Source organism: Lynx rufus, unplaced genomic scaffold (assembly GCF_022079265.1).
Source record: "Lynx rufus isolate CCGP_SWC_20201006 ecotype Redwood Valley unplaced genomic scaffold, mLynRuf1.p SCAF_2, whole genome shotgun sequence".
Lineage (NCBI taxonomy): Eukaryota > Metazoa > Chordata > Mammalia > Carnivora > Felidae > Lynx > Lynx rufus.
The window spans coordinates 73,710,706-73,732,988 of record NW_025814834.1 but is presented as its reverse complement, the minus strand read 5'-3'; the positions used below and the strand labels follow the sequence as shown (position 1 = coordinate 73,732,988).

At 38.1% G+C, this 22,283-nt stretch overlaps 1 protein-coding gene across 1 annotated transcript in view; it reads left to right on the top strand.

Annotated features, from left to right (window-relative positions):
* PKP4 (plakophilin 4) overlaps positions 1-22,283 on the top strand; it is a 240,103-nt gene that overhangs the window by 75,796 nt on the left and 142,024 nt on the right. The window contains exon 2 of the mRNA XM_047085087.1: positions 3,056-3,192. Coding sequence (XP_046941043.1) covers positions 3,061-3,192 — 132 coding nt within the window. The 5' untranslated portion in view covers positions 3,056-3,060. The remainder of the gene's footprint in view (positions 1-3,055; positions 3,193-22,283) is intronic.

Below are 22,283 nucleotides of genomic sequence, written 5' to 3'. Positions count from 1 at the left end.
TTACACATGGGCACCATGGTCATCATTCTTTAGCCCAACAGTATTAGCAATTGCCTGCAATGCCTTTCAGTCTTGAGGAACCTGAGAATGAAAAACATCATCCCTGCCTATGAAAATCTCTCCTGCTGGAGTACTAGTTTCTTCTGTGAATTTATAAGCTCTTCACAGCCTCTACCTATAGACTTTGGTGGTGTTTGTTATTCCATCACTTGTGTCTTGCTATGCTATATTTGGCCTTGATCTGATTCATGTCTCAGCGGGGTGATGAGGCCACTAATGGTCAGTGACCCTGCCTTATGCCTGTATCCCCTTATCCCCCTGCACATTATGTGGGCAGAGTGGTATTCAGAAAATGCTCATCCAGTACTGCTTCTGGACAGAATCATCAAATATTGCGAAATTAAGTGTGGTACATTTACAGTAATGTAATAAAATAATAATATAATTGTTTATCTTTCAGGGCACCTGGGTGGCTCAGTCGGTTAAGCATCCGACTTCAGCTCAAGTCATGATCTTGCAGTTCATGGGTTCGAGCCCCACATCAGGCTCTGTGCTGACAGCTCAGAGCCCAGAGCATGCTTCAGATTCTGTCTCTCTCTCTTTGTGCTCCTCTCCTGCTTGCGCTCTCTCTCTCTCTCTCTCTCTCAAAAATAAACGTTAAAAAAAAAAATTCTATATCTTTCAGTAACACTTCTCCTATTTATGTAAACAATTAATAATTATTTCCCTAGTGATATTTATTTTCTCCTTTTCTCAAATTCTCTTTGTTCATTGAATTTATGTTTCTTTTTTCCTTACGCATTGGTATTTCATGATATTTTACTCTTGACATTTAAAATCTTTGATTCTTGGCATTATTTGTTTCACTGTTGCATAGTAACATTTTTGTTCTCTGCAACCATCTGCTTATTTTAAGGTGTGTAGTTTTTCAATGGCATAGAATACTTTCATATCTTTACTTGCCTTAAATGTTAATCTAGGATATTTCGTGTGGCATTTGTTTCTTCATAGACTTCATATCTTGTTTTTAGTGAGCACCCAGTAAATATAGAAATGGGCTATTTTATTCAGTTGATGATATTTTAAGTGTATTTCATATCTCAGTAAGCCTACCACATATACTAAAAAATAAAGATTACCATAAAATACTTCCATTGTGCTGTAGAAAGTATTAGTAAGCCCTTTGTTTAATGAGGAAAGTGGGCTCAACAAGATGGCAACTTGTCCAAGGGCACTTAGGTTTTGATCCTAGACCCACTTACTCCAACACTGAAGGGAGTTCCTCCTCTGCTCATACTTGAGGAGGTCCTCCCCCTTGAAGGCCAGGCTCTGCCCTGAGCCTTGGCCACCATAGAAATAAAGAGAGAGAATTCACTTGCTGGAGCAGGCATGCAGACTCTTCATGAAGCTGGCGTTAGAGACTCATCACATTCACTGCCTATTTCTGCCTATTAATATGACGACAATAAAACAATCACTGTTAAAAGCCCAGAACTTAAGGGCGCCTGGGTGGCTCAGTCCGACTTCGGCTCAGGTCATGATCTCGTGGTGTGTGAGTTTGAGCCCCGTGTCAGGCTCTGTGCTGACAGCCCAGAACCTGGAGCCTGCTTCAGATTCTGTGTCTCCTCCTTTCTCTGCCCCTCCCATGCTCATGCTCAGTCTCTCTCTGCATCTCAATAATAAAATAAACATTAAAAAAAATAAAAAAATAAAAAGCCCGGAACTTAAACCTACCTTCACTTACTGTATAAGTCAGAAGAGTGAAGATGAGAGACGGAGAGAGGCGCAGGTGGTGCACATATCTCCCCTTGTCTTACAGGTTATGATTTTAGAAAGAAACAGCAAGCTGGTATTGAAATTTGAGGGAATGGGGAGGTTGGAATCCCCAGATCATACTATGGAATTAAACATTGTGGAAGTTGATAAAGAGCTGAAATGGAACAGTAGAGTAATTTTGAGGAGTAAACTGAAGAATATAAAGAAGAGTTTTTATGGTCTGAGATACCCATATATGAGTATGCAGAGTCACACATTGAGCAAATAAGGTCTCATGGGCGTCATAGCACTTGGGGAGATTTGCTTAATGACTGGAATGCGACATGGAAAACATGGTCGGTCCTTCATTTATATATTCATTTATTAAGCCAACATGTATTGAATACCTATTACATATGCCAGGCACTAGGCTAGTCTCATGGTATGGTAGACTGCTGCATGATTAAGTACATGTACCTAAAAGGTACAGCATTTTAGGTGGGAATCTTTTCCCAATCTTTTCCAAATTTATGAAAAGTCCATAACAGGTCAGGTGATTGATCTGGCAAACACACTGCTCTCAGGGTGTTATCTTAGGAGAGGCACCCCCTCTGTTGCCAAGAACTCATTCTTCTGTTAGAAGCTATGAGCCTGCAAAGTAGTTCCACTAAGGAAACCAAATTAGCTGTAATACTCCAAAGATATCCTTGTTTCAGTCATTAATGCCTTCCGTTTCTTTTAAATACAGGAGACTTTTGTTTATTTTCAAGCCCAAGTTATAAACCTTCTTTTTTTTCTATTACATAAGCCTCTTCTGTAACCAGTAAAGCATTTGAATATTTGTAGATGTCATGTGTATACTTTATAAATTGGCCCCTATAACAATCTAAAGTATTTATTATTATTTGTTTCATGATATAATCATATTTATTGGCTATCTGAATAGAATATTCAGCAATTCAACAAGCTTCTAAAAACGCTTTAGTGTCCTTAGTATGTTTTTAATTAAGAGCCCTCCTCCCCAACACTTTTATGTCATTTTTCCTATGATGTCTTTAATATATTTTCTTCGTATGTATTGTTGTTATTATTTTTTATTATCATTTTACTTTTTCGTAGTACTAGCCGTACTTTGGGCCCTAGATGTTGCCTTTAAAAATCAAACAGCTGTAAGAAGCTGTGATCTTTGTATGTAGAAGTCCGTGGTATTTCCCAGGAGCCATCTGCAAATCCTCAGCCACTGCCTGCTCTGCATAGGAGTCTGTGAGCCCGTGTTAACTCTTTGTCTGCTTGCTTGCAGGAGGAATGCCCGCTCCTGAGCAGGCCTCATTGGTGGAGGAGGGCCAGCCACAGACACGCCAGGAAGCTGCCTCCACTGGCCCAGGCATGGAACCCGAGACCACAGCCACCACTATTCTAGCTTCCGTGAAGGAGCAGGTACATCCTCTTGCTGGAATTTGCAATCAGTTCTTTCTTCAATGCCTTTAAAAATTAATCTTTGGATGTGTTTTAAATTTGTCTAACGTCCTTGATGCCTTCACGTTTTTTAATTATAAGGTGTTTACATCCCTGAGTACATTGGGATGACTGGCATGTAGAGCCGCTCCAGGTGCCAGTCAGAATCGGAACATGCAGGATACTTGTGCGTCTGCAAGTAAGGACAACATCGATGGTGATTGGTGTCTCTGTCTTTCCCACATCGCAGAGTGTGTGCATGCGCGCCAAGCTTTGTGAAGCGTAGTTTACGCTGCTGACTTTTCTGTCAGGGCTCTGGCATCCCGAGGCCTGTAGTATCCTTAGATATGTTGAACCTTCTAACATTTTCATGTAGGTATTCTATAGGGTTGTCTCTGTGATTTTTTTGGACAAAGGCTATATTTGTTGTGTTTGTCTGAATCCAAGTATATTCATTTTGTGAGCTAGTGTTCTAAAACTTGTCAAACTGTGCCAGTTTGCTTCAATGTCATGTTTATGTTCAGTTTTTTAATAAAGGATACTATTTATCCTTCAAGTACAAGTAACCTCCTAAATTAGATCTTATCTGTTGTGCTTAGAGAAATTGGAACTCCTGCATTTAATTTCTTCAGATTTAAAAGCTTAATGAGGTAAATGTAAATTTAAAGCTCCACAGTTTTCTTTCCTGCCCCCTCCTTCAAAAATAAGACTCTTTCTGTTGGAAATAATTGAATAGTAATTTTTTTTTTTTAATCTTATGGTTAAACCTCTGGTTCTTTTCTTCTCAAGAGTTATAAACTTAGATGTATATTTGCTGAAATATTTTTTTTAAAAAATCAATAGTTCAGATGACTGATTATGACAGAGAAGAAAGGAATATTCACTATCTCATTATTTCACTGTTTGCTATAACTTAAAGCTAGGTATGTAGAGTGAAAGAATACTCCAGAATGATATCTGACATTAGAGCTATGTTTTCAAGAAGAATTTCACAGCTGATTCTGGTAACAAGATATCAAAATATTTTCCATCCCCTTACTAAAATGTGAGGCTTTTAAAACATTCCACAAACTAATTTGAGAAGACACAAAAAATTGTTGTCAGTACTGTTTTCATTTTCCACCAAACTCTAGGTTATCCAAGCTTCTCTCACCTTTGAGGAGGAAAATAAAGGACTCTTTTCTTATTGTACTTCATAGTTGTCAAGATTTGACCCAAAGAGCTGTAAACTGAGGAGACTCTGATTTATTTAGAGCTGTTAGTGTATACCACATTTTGGTGGAACATGACAGTAAATTTATCAAAATGCCCAGAACTCACTTAAAGCTAGAAACTGTGTCCCATAAACATAGCTACAGGAACTTTGCATTTGTACTTTGAGACCACATACCTTGCATGTTGAATAAAATTGGAAGCCTATTATGATTTTGGCACTGGAATTCCTTGATGGCCTCACATGACTTGAGCATTTTATGTTTTGGTGATAAATAGTATTCTGAATGAATATTTTGTAGGAGATAGCAAGAAGGGTTCCTGTTTCTGAAGATAGCCAGAGGAATACAGGTATTTGTTATTTATTAGAAGAATTAAAATATATATCCCAGATTGTTTGTTTAGTAAGAGGATATACTCTACCCTTCTATTCTTGTTCTAAGAATTTGAATCCATTAATTTATGTTTGCAGTTTTCATTCTTAATTTCTTTTAAAATTGTTTATCATCGCTCAGCACTCAGCATTTCGTTCAACCCAAGACACCGTATCCATGTCTCATTCCAAGACACTTACCTGATTTTAAAAAGCTAACTCAAGCTTCTGTGGGATTTTTGTGCTACCAGGCAAGATACTCTAATTTCTTTGTAGTTGGGGTAAAAATTTCTTAGGACTTTCCTAAAATGTCACTCCCTATCATCTGCCCAATGAGACAGAGCACAGAAAAGTTAGGAATAAGAAAACCAATTACTGTTTACCTTATATATATGATTTGAAAATAACTAGTCAGAATGCTACATTCTTAATTGTGTTAGATTCAAATGAAACAGTTAATGTTAGATTGTGTCCTTGATCATGTTTTATATCAAAAGAATAATATTCTTGGGTGGGATGTATAATTATTTAAAAAATAAAAGCCTCGCTACCATGCAACGTTCATGGCCATGGAGTAATAACATCAGCTTCTCTGTTGTCAAAGAAGAGACCTTGTTTGGTGGCAGCCATGTCTCAGGAAGGATGTTTCATTAGGGCACAGAAGGAAGAGACCTCTTCAGTGCAACTGAAGTGGCCCTGGTTCCTATCACTACTTTCCATGTGATCTTAGGAAGATTTCTTAACCTCTCTGTGTCTCAGTTTCTCATCTGTAAAGTGGTGATAATGATCCTGAAGATACTGAAGTAACCGTTGTAAAATGTTTACAGTGGTGCCTGGCACTTTCTAGTAAGTGCTCATGGTAAGGGCTAATATTACTATTTTCATCAGCATTTCTACCTAAGAAGAAAAGGTTCCTCTTAGGAGGATCTGGTGATTCTACTCTTAAGTATGTATCAGGATTCAGTGAACCTTCTTTGGACATGGATATGAAGACAAAACAACTTTCTGAATATTGAGCTGTGTTTATGCTGTGGTAGTATTTTACTTCTGCTTGTCATTAAACTTTGAAAACTTCACCATGCTGGTCTCACAAACTAGAACTGCTTTATGTATGTATTATCAGAAATAGAGCATGTGAAAATAAATTTTATCTACATGGTGATTTAGTGCAACCCCATCATAATGTCAAGGCATTTGGTTAAAGAATTAGAGAGTAATACCTTTTAACACACACCTGAATGTTGAGAGGAAAAGTCTGGGTTCTTGAGTAAAGTACATCCAGGCCACTAAAACACCTCAGACATACTTGCCCTGGGCCATTCACAGATAAGTAGTAGGGAAGGAAATAGCAAGCAACCAAAGCAATCTTGTTAACAAAGCATTAATCTCTTAATATCCAAAATCGGATTTTGGGTGTCATAAAAATATTTAAATCTTCCTCTATGGGGCCACACTTCCCCTAGGATCCCAAAGACATAACTGTTCCTTATTCCTTGACAGAATGCTAAGATGCATGTTCTCTCCCTTTTGTGAAGTAATAACCTTTCACATTGATTCGGTCACTTAGGTGCATACCTGTGCAGTTACAGAAAAAGTCCTTTTTGACAGATAGAAAGAAGGAATCTACTTCTGTTCAAGTTCTGCCTCTTTTGTGAAGCCATTTGCACCCCAGCTGAGGTCGGGTCTCTCTCCGCTTTATTCCACTGCTTTATATCCCTCTCTAGCACTTTATTCTACTGCTTTGACTCTTACTGTATGCTTCTTTGGATGATATAGTCAGCTATCTAAGGATAGAGCCATGTTTTATACAGTGTTTTACACATGTGTCACAGGCTACTCTCCCAACCCCTTTACTATATTAGGCTTGTAATAAATGATCGATCAGAAAGGGAGTGAATGAATAATACTGGCCCTCAGATTTCTTTGTCACCAGCTGACTGTTCTGTGAAGATAATGGAACCTGCGGCCACATTCATAGAACACTGCTAAGCCAGAGAATCTCACAGGGAGCGCTTAGAAAACTAGTTACTCACCTGTGTATTTTTATCCTTCAGACAACTTGTATATATTCATACTGATCTAGGAATTAAATCTGATCTCTGCATGGAGCAAACTAAAATTTTATTTCCTGTTAATGGTTAGATAATGACATACGTGTTATAAATTTCGTCTCCCATCTGTCCAACTTAGCTGAAAATTAAGTGTACAGAATAGAAGGTTATGGTTATCTTGGTGATGTCACAAAATATCCACCATCATCATGCATACCTGGTTATACAGGTAACCACCGAAGAAATCTCTTTCAGTTAAGGATCATGTTTTAAAAGAAATAAAAAATCATCCCATGGGAATAATAATGTGCTCCTTGAAGTCAAATCTGAAATTACCTGAAGAGCCAAGTAAACATAAGCCACCAGTTGGCTGTAATCAAGATCAGCATTAGACAGGTTCTGTTATTGAACTCAACTCCCAATAAGGATCCAGTAGTCCACGATGAAAACAAGTCCTTTGTTGAAAACAAGGAATTTTTTTTGCATCCTGAGAGTTTACAAATGTATGGCAAATTTAAGAATGGTCTGGTGTCTAGCTTAATGTCTTTTGCATAGTGAGGTAAAGAAATATGGCCAAATGCGGTGCCCTCAAAGGGCCCTGCCTCCTCCCATGAAAGCTGTAGACCTAAATGATTGATTTCGCCTTGAAGTGGGTGGTACATATTTGGATGCAAAAGAATTAGAATTTGATAAGACATTGGCTGCTCATCCAGAACTTTGCTGCCACCCCCTGCAACTTAGATGTGTCAGTGTGCTAACTTCACAGGCTCAAAGGAAACAGTGAGCCAAAGACCATGTACAGGCTATTGTTATCAATGGGAAGAGTATATTGTAGTTTTTATAACTGATAGAAAGTGATCTGGATTATAGAAACACTGTAAAAGACTATGTGGCCAATCATAGGGTTAACAAGTATATTTCATAGCTCTATATAGGATGCAAATTGATTTGCATTCTGTAGATCATGCATAATTACATATTTACATTCTTTCATCTTCTGTCATAACAGTTGCTTGCATAATTGAGACCTCTATTTGAACTTGGCCATACTCAGGCACTCTAACCTCCATTCTACTGTTCCCTCAAACCACACTCTTATTTTTGGCTTCTGATTTAAGAAGTTTGAAAACCACATTTAAGGTTGAGGCCAATCCAGATAGCATAAAATTGTAAGCACAGAACAGATTTGGTAAAACATGCTCATTTTACATATACGTTTCTTAACTCTGGTAAAGTCCTAAATTAGATAGTGTGTATACTTCTTTTGTTGCCTTTGGTGAGTTAAAATTGCAATGTTCATTACTTGTGAGGCTCTCAGAGAGAAGCCTCAAAACAATATTTTCTGACTTCAGTGAAAATTTCAATTCTGCCTTCAGTGTGTCCATATTAATGTAGGTGATACTTAAATATCAAAGAGTGAAATGAGAGTCATTAAAGATCCTTAATTTTTGAAGATAAAATAAGGAAATTTGGAGCCAACTGTGCCCTATTGATATTACTTCATTTTTACATGGATATGTTAGCTTCAGTAATTATACACACCCTTCCTGTATGGCAGAATGCCCAGAACTGAACAAATTCCAGTGCAATTATTTACTTTATTCCTTCGAAACTGAAACAACTCAACTGTTGTGCACCTGCCTTTGCAACTTCCTTTTATTTGGTCCCTAAGTTTATTTACAATAAAATCATTCTCTCTGACACACTTCAAACACATGCAGAAGACAGAATTTTTATTTCAGCTGTAAACAAGCATAGTTTTTTGCTTAGCTAAAAGCACTGTAAGAACAATGCCTAAAACTTGGCATTTTTCCTGTGGTAACTTAGTAATTGCTCCTACTGGTAACTGGATTATTCTGGCGATTGTAATTACCACATAATGTATAGTGAAGTCTTCCATGCCTGAACTGCATCATCAAACACAAGGTAAGATTGGATCTTTTCTTAATGATTTCTGTGGGATCATCAAATTTGAAAGCGTTATCTCCTTAATATTATGGCAGTGTGGTTCAAGATGAGGTCAGGTGGTAGAGTACCTGTGATACTGTTCAGCCTGGATTCAAAAATTCTGAACCCCGAGACTTGCTTCTCAGATCAGTCTTCTTTAAGTGTGCTGTGGTCAGACTGTAACATTTCTCTTCCATGTGTTCATGGTGTAGGGTATCCTTCACTTCAGGTGTCTCTGTGGTTAAGGAATACAACTGAGTATGGCCAACAGCTTTATTCATTATGTGAGTGTATGCAAAAAAAATTGTCCACAGCAAGATAAAAAATTAGATTGCCAAGTTAGCTAGCAACAGTTATATCCCTTTTGTGATGGCCTGATAAATGATCACCTGGACCTATTGGCAAAGTTCTCCAGTCTTAAATGTCTCAGGAGTGCATCCTGAGTAACTATTTGTTCTATTTGAGTCGGTTGGAGACTCTTTTTAGGTTTATTGGGTGCTGTAGGTTTTGTTTGTTTTGTTTTGGGGTGCTTTGCTTTGTTTTGATGTGAAGAGTTCTTAAATTCCAGGAATTTGAACAGGCTCAGTCTGGCTTTGCACACATAGCTATATCACATATGTAGACATGAAATACATAGTAGGTGCCTAAAAATACTTACTGTATTAATGAACTGGGAATGTAAAAATGCTCAAGATCCCCCTGTAGTTAGCTTTAGTGCTTGCTTTTAACTAAGTAAAAAATATCCATGGAAAGCCTCCTGTAAACAAAACACTCTGTCCAGGAAAGGGAGGGAGGGAGGGAGGGATGGTAAGCTGGTCTACAAAGATGATCTGTTCCATATAGTTGCCACCTCAGAAGAATGCAGAGGCACAAACCATATTGTATACTTTATGTGCAGTAATTGGCAAGTATGAATATTCATTTATGGAACCACAAAATCCAAGAATGTGTGTTTTTGCCCCCTTTTTTATTTAAGCAGGTTATAGATATGTATTGTATTGAATCAGTTTTATGTAAATTTGTTAACTTAGACATTTTTAACTTCAATTTTTGCCATTGAATTAGCATTACCTTTCGTTTACATTTGAAAGTAATGCAGTATTTTTCAGTATTTGCAGTATTTATTAACACTTAAAGCTAACCCTGACTTTGTATGTTTAAAATGATAATTTCCTTTTCACTTGAATAACAGTTCCTGTTCAGAGTTAAATTATGAATATATGGAATATTTTTTCCCCTGTACATGCAAAGTTGATGCTATTAAAGTTGAAATGAGTGACTGCTGAGTTGGTGAGATTAAATGGATGACAGGATCATTCAGCATTGAATTCTCTGCACTGCGTGATCGTTTTTCTTTTTAGAATCATTTCTGGAGAGAAAAATATTTTAGAAACATTCTTTTCCCCTCAGGTGTAACCCTGCAGTTACTCCATAGCTATAGCAAAACAGTCTATCTTCATGTTGAAGTGCTCTCGATTTCTAAATTGCCGTTTTTGTTACTTTTGCAGAAATGGGTCCATATGGTCTTGCTGCATCTGTTTATATGTTAGGAATGTATTGTTTCCAAAGTGATCAGATCTGCTTGTACCTCAGCAAAGTAATTTAGGTTATGATTATTGCATTTTAGACATTCCTAAGAAAAATCATTTAAAACGTATAGTTTTTTTTTTTCCAAGTAGTTCAAAGATAAATCTATGTCTTCGCTTAGAGAATCTTTAGAGTTTTTATGCACTCAAACCTTTATACAGGGGTTGCATGTAATAGAAACAGTCTGCAAGCAAATTGAAAGAGCACATTATTGAAACTTGGAGACAAATGCATGTTGTTATGCAATTCTGTATAAGTTATATTTCAGATATGAATGTGGCTATCATAAATTGAAAGATAGTTTTCTTAGAGTTGAAATCTCTTGACTGTTGAAAGAAATTGTAATTTTCCTTTAAAAATTGGAGTTCAAGGTATGTTTTAATGTATAGGCTACTTAATTTATATTTTAATTTGCAGACTTTTATATATGAAAATTCCCACAGAGAAGCATGACATCAGAAAAGTATTCATTGTGTGGTATCATTGTCCATAATAGGAATATATCTGATTTGCAAGTTTTCCTAAGATCATTCCTAAAGCCTAAATCAAGATAAAGGTCCTTAGCCACTGCATAGGGCCTTTTATTAAGCTGTTCTAGGGGAATTGATGCTTACTATTTTAACTTTATATTCAAAACCTAAGGACTGGGGCACCTGCGTGGCTCAGTTAAGCGTCTGACTTCGGCTCACATCATGATCTTGAGGTCTGTGAGCTCGAGCATCGCGTCGGGCTCTGTGCTGACAGCTCAGAGCCTGGAGCCTGCTTCGGATTCTGTGTCTCCCTGTCTGTCTCTGCCCCTGCCCTGCTCGCGCTCTCTCTCGTTCTCAAAAACAAATAAACATAAAAAATAAATTAATAGTAATAATAATAATAACTAAAGAGTAAGCCTGCCTTGCCCAAGTGCAGAGTAAATTGACACCTCCTTATTTCATTTGTGACCTTAGCTACCTCATATGTTTCTTGCTTTAAAGCTATAATTGTTGTAAGGAGAGAAGCTCACTGGAGTTTTCCCATTGCCCCATTTTCTCCTCTGTTTCTTAATAAGGTGAATACTGTTTTCTTTATATAATGTAAGCTCTTAACAGCAGGATCTTTATTTTTCTTTTATTTCAGTTAGCAAAGTATAATGAAACAAGTGAATTCTTTTTTTTTTTTTTTTTTTTTATTATTTATTTTTGGGACAGAGAGAGACAGAGCATGAACGGGGGAGGGGCAGAGAGAGGGAGACACAGAATCGGAAACAGGCTCCAGGCTCCGAGCCATCAGCCCAGAGCCCGACGCGGGGCTCGAACTCACGGACCGCAAGATCATGACCTGGCTGAAGTCGGACGCTTAACCGACTGCGCCACCCAGGCGCCCCAAAACAAGTGAATTCTTATTAAATTATTTTGTAGAAAAATGTATCTTAGTAATTGCTGCTGTTAGCATTATTTTAAGCAGATTGATTAGAAGATTTGACGGTCTGTAGGTAAGAATAGGAAGCATATTTGTGTAACTATGCATACCGAACAGAATGCTGTTACATGTAGCTTCTTTGATTTGTACTACAGAATAACGAAAACCTATTTTACTAATATGAAACCATTTTATTTGGGTGAATTTTTTTTTTTTTAATTTCTGAACCCTTGATAAAACTTTTGATTTTCCATAAAAAACGATGAAGAACTCACTCTGTTGTCAGAGTTAGAGCTCTCCTAATGTGAGGCCAGTAGAACAGGTTTGAGAAGAATGGTCAGTGCATCATCCATGTCAGGTCTGCCTTTTTGTGATCACAAAGACCAACCCCCCCCCCCCCCCCCCGTTGCTTTACTGGTTTTGCCACTTGTTCGAATAGCCAGACTGCTATTTCTTCTCTCCCTACCATCACCACTATTACCACCACTACAACTGGAAACCAATGAAAAACTTAGGAAAGATATTGTCATAAGGATAGCTTCTAAGAATCCATGAACTCTATGGAATAGAAATCTATTAGGAGACTAATAGCTAACATTTATTATTACTTACTATGTGCCAGGCATTTTGCTAAGTGCTTTGCATTGAGGATCTCCTATATTCCTTATCCCAACCTAACGAGTTGATGCTTTGAAAATCTTTTTTTTCTTTTTCTTTTTTTTTTTTTTTTGGCCATTGAACATATCTGATCCAAATGTCTTTGTTCCATGCATTTTCCCTCCTCAATAGATTTGGTGGGAAATATATAATTTTAAGCGATACAGGTAAATTGTTTTAGTAAATTGTTTTTAACCCTTAAATTAGCCACGGCATTTTCTGTTGCTTTTAACCTAAAACCCTGAATTATTCAGAGAGTTGTTATTATTGCCCCTGTTTACAGGGAAACTGAAACTCAGGAAGGTTGATTAATTTGCCCAAACTTACACAGTGAATAAGTAGGGAATCTAGGATTCACAGGAAATTATGTTACAGAGATGTTTACTAGACAGTTAAAATCTGCAGTGGAGTCAATAAAGAGAAGAATGGACACAGAGGAAAAGTGAGTCATTGGCAGTGACAAGATTGTTTGAGTGGTTATCTTGGAATATGAAGGAAAAGAGCAAAAAGGATATGATAAATGTTAGTAGACATGGAGCCTATAGAAAATAAATCTAACATAAGCATTATGAATGTTCTCAGTAAACATTTTAGAGTAGCTAGAACAGAAGCAATAGTTAAATATAATTTTAAAATGTTTTTTCTAAGCAAAAAGTAAAGCTGTGAGTGTACTCAGGGGTTATCACATTCCAGGCATCACCTATGGAAAAGAGATTAGTCTAGAAATAACCTTGACAAAATTTTGTATTTACAAAGATATAGGAGAAAAAAAAACCTAAGAATCCAGATTAAAAAAAGCAATTTATCTGCAAAAGATAAAATCAGACTGAGATCTAGCTTTGCTGAAACAGTAGATATAAGAAGAGCATAGAGCAATGTGTTTAGAGTGTTGAAGGGAATTTTTTTTTTAATCCAATCCAAGAGTTTTACACAGGGCTAAATTATCTAATGTGTGAAGGATTAAACAGATATACTCAGACATTCAGGGTCTTATGAGATACAGTCACCCTTGCACCCTGGTATCCTTTTGATAATTGAAGATGTGTTTTCTTCAGAAAGTCCCCAAATTTCAGACTCAGGAATGAGAAATTCATGTTACAAAATAAGTAGTGCATCTTTCCTTACTTAAGATTCCAATCCAAGAATCAAGGGTTATTACATGTTAGCAGTTAGATTTTGCAGTTTCTCTTGTACTCTCCTGTTTCCTGTGGTCCACAAGCTACATACTCCTTCAAGTAGTGCAGATGGATGTGTTAATCTGGTGACCACCACTATAGGCCATTGTTTATTCTGATTCACTTTTGATAATAGCAGCTAAACTGCTTACATGTTTTAATTTTTTTTTTTAACCTTTATTTATTTTTGAGACAGAGAGAGACAGAGCATGAACGGGGGAGGGTCAGAGAGAGCGAGACACAGAATCTGAAACAGGCTCCAGGATCTGAGCTGTCAGCACAGAGCCCGACGCGGGGCTCAAACCCACAGACCGCGAGATCACGACCTGAGCTGAAGTCGGACGCTTAACCGACTGAGCCACCCAGGCGCCCCAAAACTGCTTACATGTTTTAGGTACTCCACAGGGAGAACACCCAGTCAATGCAGAATTTCATTTAGAAATTCAATGGCGGGCGTCTCGGTGGCTCAGTTGGTTAAACGTCTGACTGTTTTTTGTTTGTTTTGTTTTGTTTTTAAGTTTATTTATTTATTCTGAGAGAGAGAGAGAGAGGGAGGGAGGGAAGGAGGGAGGGAGGCAGGGACAGGGAAAATCCCAAGCAGGCTCTGTGCTGGTAGAGCAGAGCCCGACACAGGACTTGAACTCAAAATCCTGAAATCACGACCTGAGCTGAAACCAAGAGTCAAGGCACTCATCTGACTGAGCTACCCAGGCACCCCAAACATCCAGCTCTTGATTTCAGCTCAGATCATGATTTCACAGTCCTGAGATCCTTAGGCTGCAGCACTGGGCATGGAGCCTGCTTGAGATTCTCTCTCCCTCTTCCTCTGCCCCTCCCTTGTTTTTGTGAGCATGCACACATGCTCTCTCTCTTCGCATAAATAAATAAATAAACAAACAAACAAACAAACAAATAAATAGAATTGAATAAAATTAAAATAAAATTCGGCGGCACTTTTCATTGTCACAGCATGTAAGATGTTTTGCAACCTGTAAACTTCTATTGAATGACTTGAGTCATGATTTGTTGGCTTATTGAATTTGCAAAGACCCTCCCCCCCCCCCCAAAAAAAAAGTCTCGAGTTTGAGCTGGGAACAAATTCCTATTCCTGTTATCATCTTCCGTTGACCTATGAGTATTATTTTAATTGTGCTTAAAATATCAATGTTGGTAATATGCTCTTAGTTATATTAAGATACATACTCAGAAAAGTCTTGTAAGGAAATTCCCAAAGGCGTTCTGGAGTACAAAGGATAGGATTTGTATCCTTAACACTGGACAAGGTAAGCATCAGGAGATTAGCAGATACCTGTTGAATGAATGAATAAAACGAAGGTGATCCGTGCAAAGTAATTACAAATGAATAACGAAAAACAAGGTGGGGGGAAAGGGGAGATATTTGATATTAACAGATAATTGATGACAGAAGGAACATAAATGACATATACATATGACATAATTTTCTTACCTCACTAGTAATCACAGAAATATGAATTAAAATAATGGGGAGGCATCTGGGTGGCTCAGTCGGTTAAGCATCCGACTTTGGCTCAGGTCATGATCTCATGGTCCATGAGTTCAAGCCCCGCATCAGGCTCTGTGCTGACAGCTCAGAGCCTGGAGCCTGCTTCAGATTCTGCATTCCTCTCTGTGCCCCTCCTCTGATCGCTCGTGCGCTTGCTCTCTCTGTCTCTCAAAAGTAAATAAACATTAATAAGAATAATGGAATATATCTGCCTATTATATTAGTAACAGTTAAAACAGTGTAAGTGTTGTGATGTTGGCAGTTTCACATAGTATTGATGAGAGTAAATTGGCACAACCGTTTTGGAAACACTTTAATGATCTGTAGTAAAGGCATTAAAGATGTTTGCGTCTTTGGCTCAGTAATTCCAATTCTAGGGATCCAGTCTAAAGAAATATTTACTGTTAACACAAATATATTAATCATAGCGATGTTTCTAATATCTAAAAATTGGCAACAGCCTAATATCCCAATATGAGTAGAATGATTATATAATAGTGTATGTATATGATGGGGTTTGCACAGCCTTTAAAAATCACATTTTTAAAGAATTTTTAATGATGTGGGGGGAAGAGTTCACAATACAACTATATGTTATAGAATCTTGCTATGCAAATACATATTCATGTATATAAACACACATGTGCACTTATTAATAAAACAGGAGATACTCCTGAAGGTTATGTAAGAATCTTCAGATGCTTTCCCCTTTCTATTTTCCAAATTTCTTACAGAACACATGTTGTGCTTAATAAAAATTCTAAAGCCACAAAATAATAGAATCTAGGAAGGAGAAAGCCTTTATAAAAATTATCGTAAAAAAGTTACTACAGACTATGGTTGACAGAGAAGGAAAGAAAAGATGTTTATATAACTTATAAAATGTGGAAAACTTGTCAGATGATGCATGGTTGAAATGGAAAAATTTGCATGACTAGCAATCTTCAGATCCAGAAAGGTATAATGGCAGTGATTAAGAGCAGGAGCTCCCACTTCTACCCCTGGCTATGATGTGTGACTTTGAACTTTGGGTGGAGGCTCCTGTGTCCTCATAATGGTTCCAATCTTACTAAAATAGCAAGTACTCAATATAACATTTACTACAGTTGTTATCCTTGAGAAGGTAGAAAGGTTTTGGAAGCGCAGTGATCTAGCCTGGGGCCACTTAGGAGGGACCTGGATCCAGAATGAGAAATACTCAAAGGGAGATGCCCAGGCTAAGATGTGGCCCATGGAAGGGGTTCCAAGCAAAGGACCAAGCTGAGGTTACATGCCTAAGGACCCTTATGTCATCATGCTGATGAAGCTAGTTGGAGGGGTCAATGTCTGTCTGGATCCGTAGAGATAAAGGTTATGTCATCTTAATATAATTTTGCAAATTCAACTCTTTACGGCTATCTTTAGAGTATATTCGGAAATCTCATTAAGAAATTCCTCAGATACATCTTTACCAGTTGCCTTGGAGGGAATTCTAGCAAGTATCATTAAGTAAGAGAAGGAAGATGCAAAGAAGTATATAAAATATCCATTTTTTTGGACTGCCCCCCTCCAGGATATAAATTTCAAGGATGCTTTCCACTTTATTCCAGAGTTTTAGAATAGTGTCTGATACTAATCAGCTCTCAGTACTTATAGAAAATACACACTTGTTCAAAATGTTTGACTAATCATGGAAAACAAGTAGGGAATAAAACACAAGTACGCTAGTGCACATCATCGCATTAATTACCTAGGAAAGGTGAAGGAGGAAGTAGGAACCCCTCCCTAGAACACAGAGTAGGAGGGGCATATCCAAAGTAAATAGTTTCTTCATGATGTGTTTAGGACAGCTTGTACCTGATTACTTTTTCCTTGCTATTAGGAAAATCAGTCTTGCAGAAAATCAGTAGTCCAAAGAGATTGTTCAGAAATGATGTTTTTTTCTAAAGTGTAATGGTGGTCCTTGCACCTTAACTGGAACCACATGACACTTTGGGTTCTCCTGTGTGACACGTAGATATCAGCAACTCCACCCAACAGCCTAGTGACAGAAGAATAACTACATCTTGAAATGAGGTCATACATTTTTGTGGGGGGTGGGGGTCAGTCTGTACTGTCATGATTATATTTTCTACCTTTTAAATGCTTCCCGCTATATTCTCATTGAAAATATAGCTTTAGTGAGTCATGTCTAAACCTGAAGAAATCCTGTGCTTTTACAAAGGAGTTGAGAATTTGTCACTGCTGTGATGGTCCATACCCCTAATCTGTTCTCACCTTCCATAACCCGGATATAGTCCAAAACCAGTTGGAATCACTTGGACTGATTTATTTAACCTGGAAGAACTCACATTGGTATATTCTAAACGTTCCTTTATGACATATTCCTGCACAAAAAGGTAAATGTAATAATTATGACTGCTTACTTTATGACTAGAGCAATGCAAAAAATAAGGAGCTATATCCAATACAGTCCTTGTGTCTGACAAATACCACCCCAATTTCAAAGTCCTTTACCCCAGACAGAGTAGAAATATACCAAAAAATGAGTACGTTGGCCACAAAATATTGCAAAGCACAAGAACCAGTTTGGTATTCTGTGGCTGTTTTAGCTAGCATGTTGACTGGTTTTTAAACATCTTGAGGAAACCATGTTCATCATTACAAATACCTTGACAGCTCCAAAAATAATGGCAAATGGCCACCTAAGAGCCTAGGCCAGGCAGTGGGTCTGGGGTACCAGTCAGGAGAACTGAGCCAAAAAAGCACGGGTCCCTCCTGTTAACACTTCACTGGGATATTTTGGAAGGTGTTCCACGTAGGCTGATCATGATCATCCCATGAGCCAAGGTATCCTCTCAGCCAGCAAGCCTGCACCTAGGATCCTCTAGAAGAGGCACACAGAGCCCTCTGAGCTTCGTTCTGTCCTGAGGACATCACTTTACCCTAGTGAATATTTTTTTTTCAATGTTTATTTATTTTTGGGACAGAGACAGAGCATGAATGGGGGAGGGGCAGAGAAAGAGGGAAACACAGAATCGGAAACAGGCTCCAGGCTCTGAGCCATCAGCCCAGAGCCTGACGCGGGGCTCGAACTCACGGACCGCGAGATCGTGACCTGGCTGAAGTCGGACGCTTAACCGACTGTGCCACCCAGGCGCCCCCTAGTGAATATTTTTAAATGAGGTTATCCTCATTATTATTTATGATAAGAATCTGATAATCCTAACTCATCAGGGAGCTCTTACAGAATTTCAGTGTATTCTTCTAAAGATTTCAGTTGTTTCAAAATTCATCTTGGTACAGTGGGAAGAATGTAGGCATTGATGTCCAGCCAACCTGGCTCACATCCAGACTTCTACAAATAACTTTATGATATTGGGCAGGCCCTCATAGCCTGTTGCCCCCTCTGAACAATTAGAATAATAATGTATAGTTTGTTGGTTGTATATTTAAAATGCAAATAATGCTTGGTACTTAATTAGGTGGTCAAGTCCCTCTGTAGAAGCAGAGCTATCTGAGGTGTTTTATGAATATTGACACTTTATCTTTTGGGGGGTTTTTCAGTGATAAAGCTGACATTGAAATCTAGTTGCTCTTGAAATTGCTATAGCAAAATGAAGCCACCCACCCAGTATAGTGTATTGTTTACTGTGTTGCTCTTTATTTCCTGCAGAGCATTAAATTTATTTTCCATCTTTATCTACCAGAAATCTTTAACTCCCAATCTTCCAATTTTGTTTGGTGAGCTGAGAAAATCCCCATTTGTTTCCTACTAGAACCTGCCTTAGGATTTCTTCTTACCTGAAATGCATTTGAACATTATGTAGTCTAAAATGATGTAATATGATTGTTCCATAAGCGCTCTCTGCCGGATCTGAGAAACCATCAATTGTTTTGAGAATATGAGCTGTGGCTGGGTAGAAGCAGTAGGTTCTGATTCACAGTGCAGGATGGTGTGCTCAAGCAATTTGGTGTGTTCCAGGTATTAAAACCATCATAGGGAGATGGATAATGTTCTGTTTTGAACCCCTTAAAGATGATTCCCAAGTTATCATATTGGAAAGAATCCAGAGGAATTATTTCTTGGAAGGTTTTAATATTTTCAGTTTTTAATATTAGGTCACAAGTGCCCTGTAATATTCAATAAGTCTTTGTAAGACATGTCCACAATTCCTGGCAGACAGGTGGCAGATATAAGAAAAAATAAAACACTACAAATAAAATGAACACCAAACTCTGGACGTAGCAGTTCTGAATTGTGTTTCTTACTGAGCGCTAACGAATACTGCTCTGATGCTGTGGCATTCAGTGAGTATCTATTCACCAACCATCAATTATTGACAGTTCCTAATTGTCAATATTTATTGAGTACAGTGTAATAATAAGTACTTTGTACATATCATCTCCTGTATCCTCACAACTGTCCTATAATAAGTCTCTTGCTGTTATTTATAAGCCTTGGTTTACCAATAAGGAAGCTGAGTCATAAGGGAGTTTGTGAAACCCAAGTCCTCCAGAATCATCCACAGCAGAATTCTTTGTTCCTAGAATGGGACCTGCTGCATAAAAGGTACTCAGTTGATATTTGTTTGATACCAATCTGGTTAGAATCCAGAGACTAACAAAAGATTCAGTTCCAGGAGAATATCTGACCCTAAAGCCTACAGCCTGAATTACTTCATTTTTCTGCTCCTCTCCTCCTTCAGTCAGCCCTATATTAGACCAAAATTGAAGACAAGACCGCAGCCCTCTAGATGCACAATCCAGTGAAGATGGTTACAAACCAATAAAGGGTTGTATATGTTTCCTAAGCTTCAGAATAAGAGTCGAGGAAGGTAGGCACTAAAATAGCTCTGTCATAAATATGTGTTCCCTTGGCTTCAGGTTTAGCTGCTATAATGAGACATCATAATAGTGTGGCCTAAACAAGATGGAAATCGAGTCTCTCTCATGAAACATTCCAGAGAGTAGTGGTCCAGAGCTAGCCAAAGCAGCTTTGCCATGTGGTTGCCTCCTCTGGGTCTGAGGTGGCTCAGTTCTCATTAGGATCTGGCTGGCAGGTAGCAGTAAAGAACCAGGGGAACATACACGCATTCCTTTTGGAGAACATGGTCTAGACGACACTTGTTCTTCACAGCAAGCTGCGTCCAAAGCTGGGAACACATGCGCCAGTTAAGCAACAATGAGATCGGTGAAAATGATTCTTAATAGCCAGCAGTCCCCTTGGGAAGAGTAGGGGTGCTCTGGCACCTGGGCCTTGTTGCTCCTCAGCTCTTTTCCACCTGCCTTACTGTACCTTCCTTTAGATTAGCATTAGACTGGGCTGTGCCATGCTGGGTGTTTCATGGTAGGTCCATAAAGGACCAGAATCAGAATCATTACACTGATTATTATGTTTTCTGAGAGATGGTTTTGTTTCTCTATTTAACATTAGTAACAAAGAGGTGCTATGGAGAATATGGTTCCCTTGTATTCTCAGTAACTTTTTATTTTAAAATGCTTCATCTTTCCTGTCGATACTGCTTAAATTTTTAAAAATCCTCATATTGAACTTTCCATGATATTGCCATCTTGTAAAATGATCACAGAAATTAAATTTTTAAAAAATTCTCATATTGAGCTTTTCATGTATTGGGGGAATTTTCCTTTTTTTTTTTCTTTAAGATTCTTCCAGCCGATTTAGGAATTAAGCCAACATGAGACAGATTAATAGGAGGAAAAGCCCAAGTTTTATTAAATGTGCATGATGGCCCAGTAATGAAATTGAGACCCAAAGAAGTGACCAAGGCAAGCAGTTTTTATACATTTTAGACAAAAAGACAGTACAGTAGTGTGGAATTGTCAGGATAAAGAAGGCAGATGCTTGGGAACTTCAGTTAGTAAGGAATTTTAAGTGGAATTTGGGTGGAGGTAGTAGATTAATAAAAAGTAACCAAATTTGTTTCTACAGCTTTCACGGTTTCAAAGTCCCTATCTCTTTACTTAGTATAGGGGTGGTGCCTTTTGTATGGAAGATCTGTTTCCTGCTTTTGAGAGGACAGAGAAGAGTGAGTGTCCTTGCACAGTTTCCCAAGTAGCTTCAATTCAGAATGATCAATATGCCACTGTGGCATATTTGAGGTGGCCTGCCCTGGGCCTCTAAACATGCTATTACCATCTTGAAAAATAGTAATGGAAATTGCTGAATATGCCCAGTATAATAATTGATGCTGCTATGAGATCCTAAATGTTTTGTTTCTGTTTCTTTACTTCTCATTTTCTGCGTTTGGAAAACTCTTTTCATTACCCCTTGGGTCTTAAATTTAAGTATTTTTTTATAATATGATCAGGTTTCTCTCCAGGGAACTCCGAGGCTCAATTTATATTTGTAAGCATGTTGAAGGCAGATAATTCCCCCCATTACCTGAAAACTTTTTCCTTTACAATTTATAATTGGAAATGAGTGAATTTCAAAGTGTAATCTCAACTAAAGCACAGAGCCTGATGCGGGGCTCGAACTCACAGACTGTGAGATCGTGACCTGAGCCGAAGTTGGGCACTCAACCTACTGGGCCACTCAGGTACCCTGGGATTGTTTTACTTTAAATATGGCAGAACTGAAGTGTAAATGGGTTGACTTGCTGTTCATGGTCACACAGTTCATATGCAGTTAACAAGAATCTTCTCCCTTATCCCTCGACCCCCTTTCCACTACCAGTTGCTGAGCTTGTGCTCTTGGCCAAGGTTCAGGAGAGCCACGCTTAGGTGAAGCAAAACCACTCTCTAGTTGTGTCACCCTAGCCCAGCCATGTAGTGTTTCCAAGCCTGAGTCTCTGTTGGATGAATGGGATAAGAGTAATTAGTTGACTGCCTATTGCATGAGGGGTAAGACTCATCTTGAGAATACAACTATATAGAAATCCTCTAAGTTGTAAAATTTATTGTTTCGAAGCACTGTTATGATATCCTTATAGTTAGCAAAATGACAGTTATTTTCCTTTAGGAAGTGGTATAATATAGCATTGTGGACTAAGAAATAAGGGTTCATTTAGGCCTCAAATATTTTCAAGTTAGAAATCTTAATTTGGTTCTCCCTGCCATAAATATTCTCCTATTGTACCCTCCCCACCCACCCCAGCTTAATGAAAAAGTCCTAGTTGTGTTATGTTTGCTTCATCCCACTGATATGT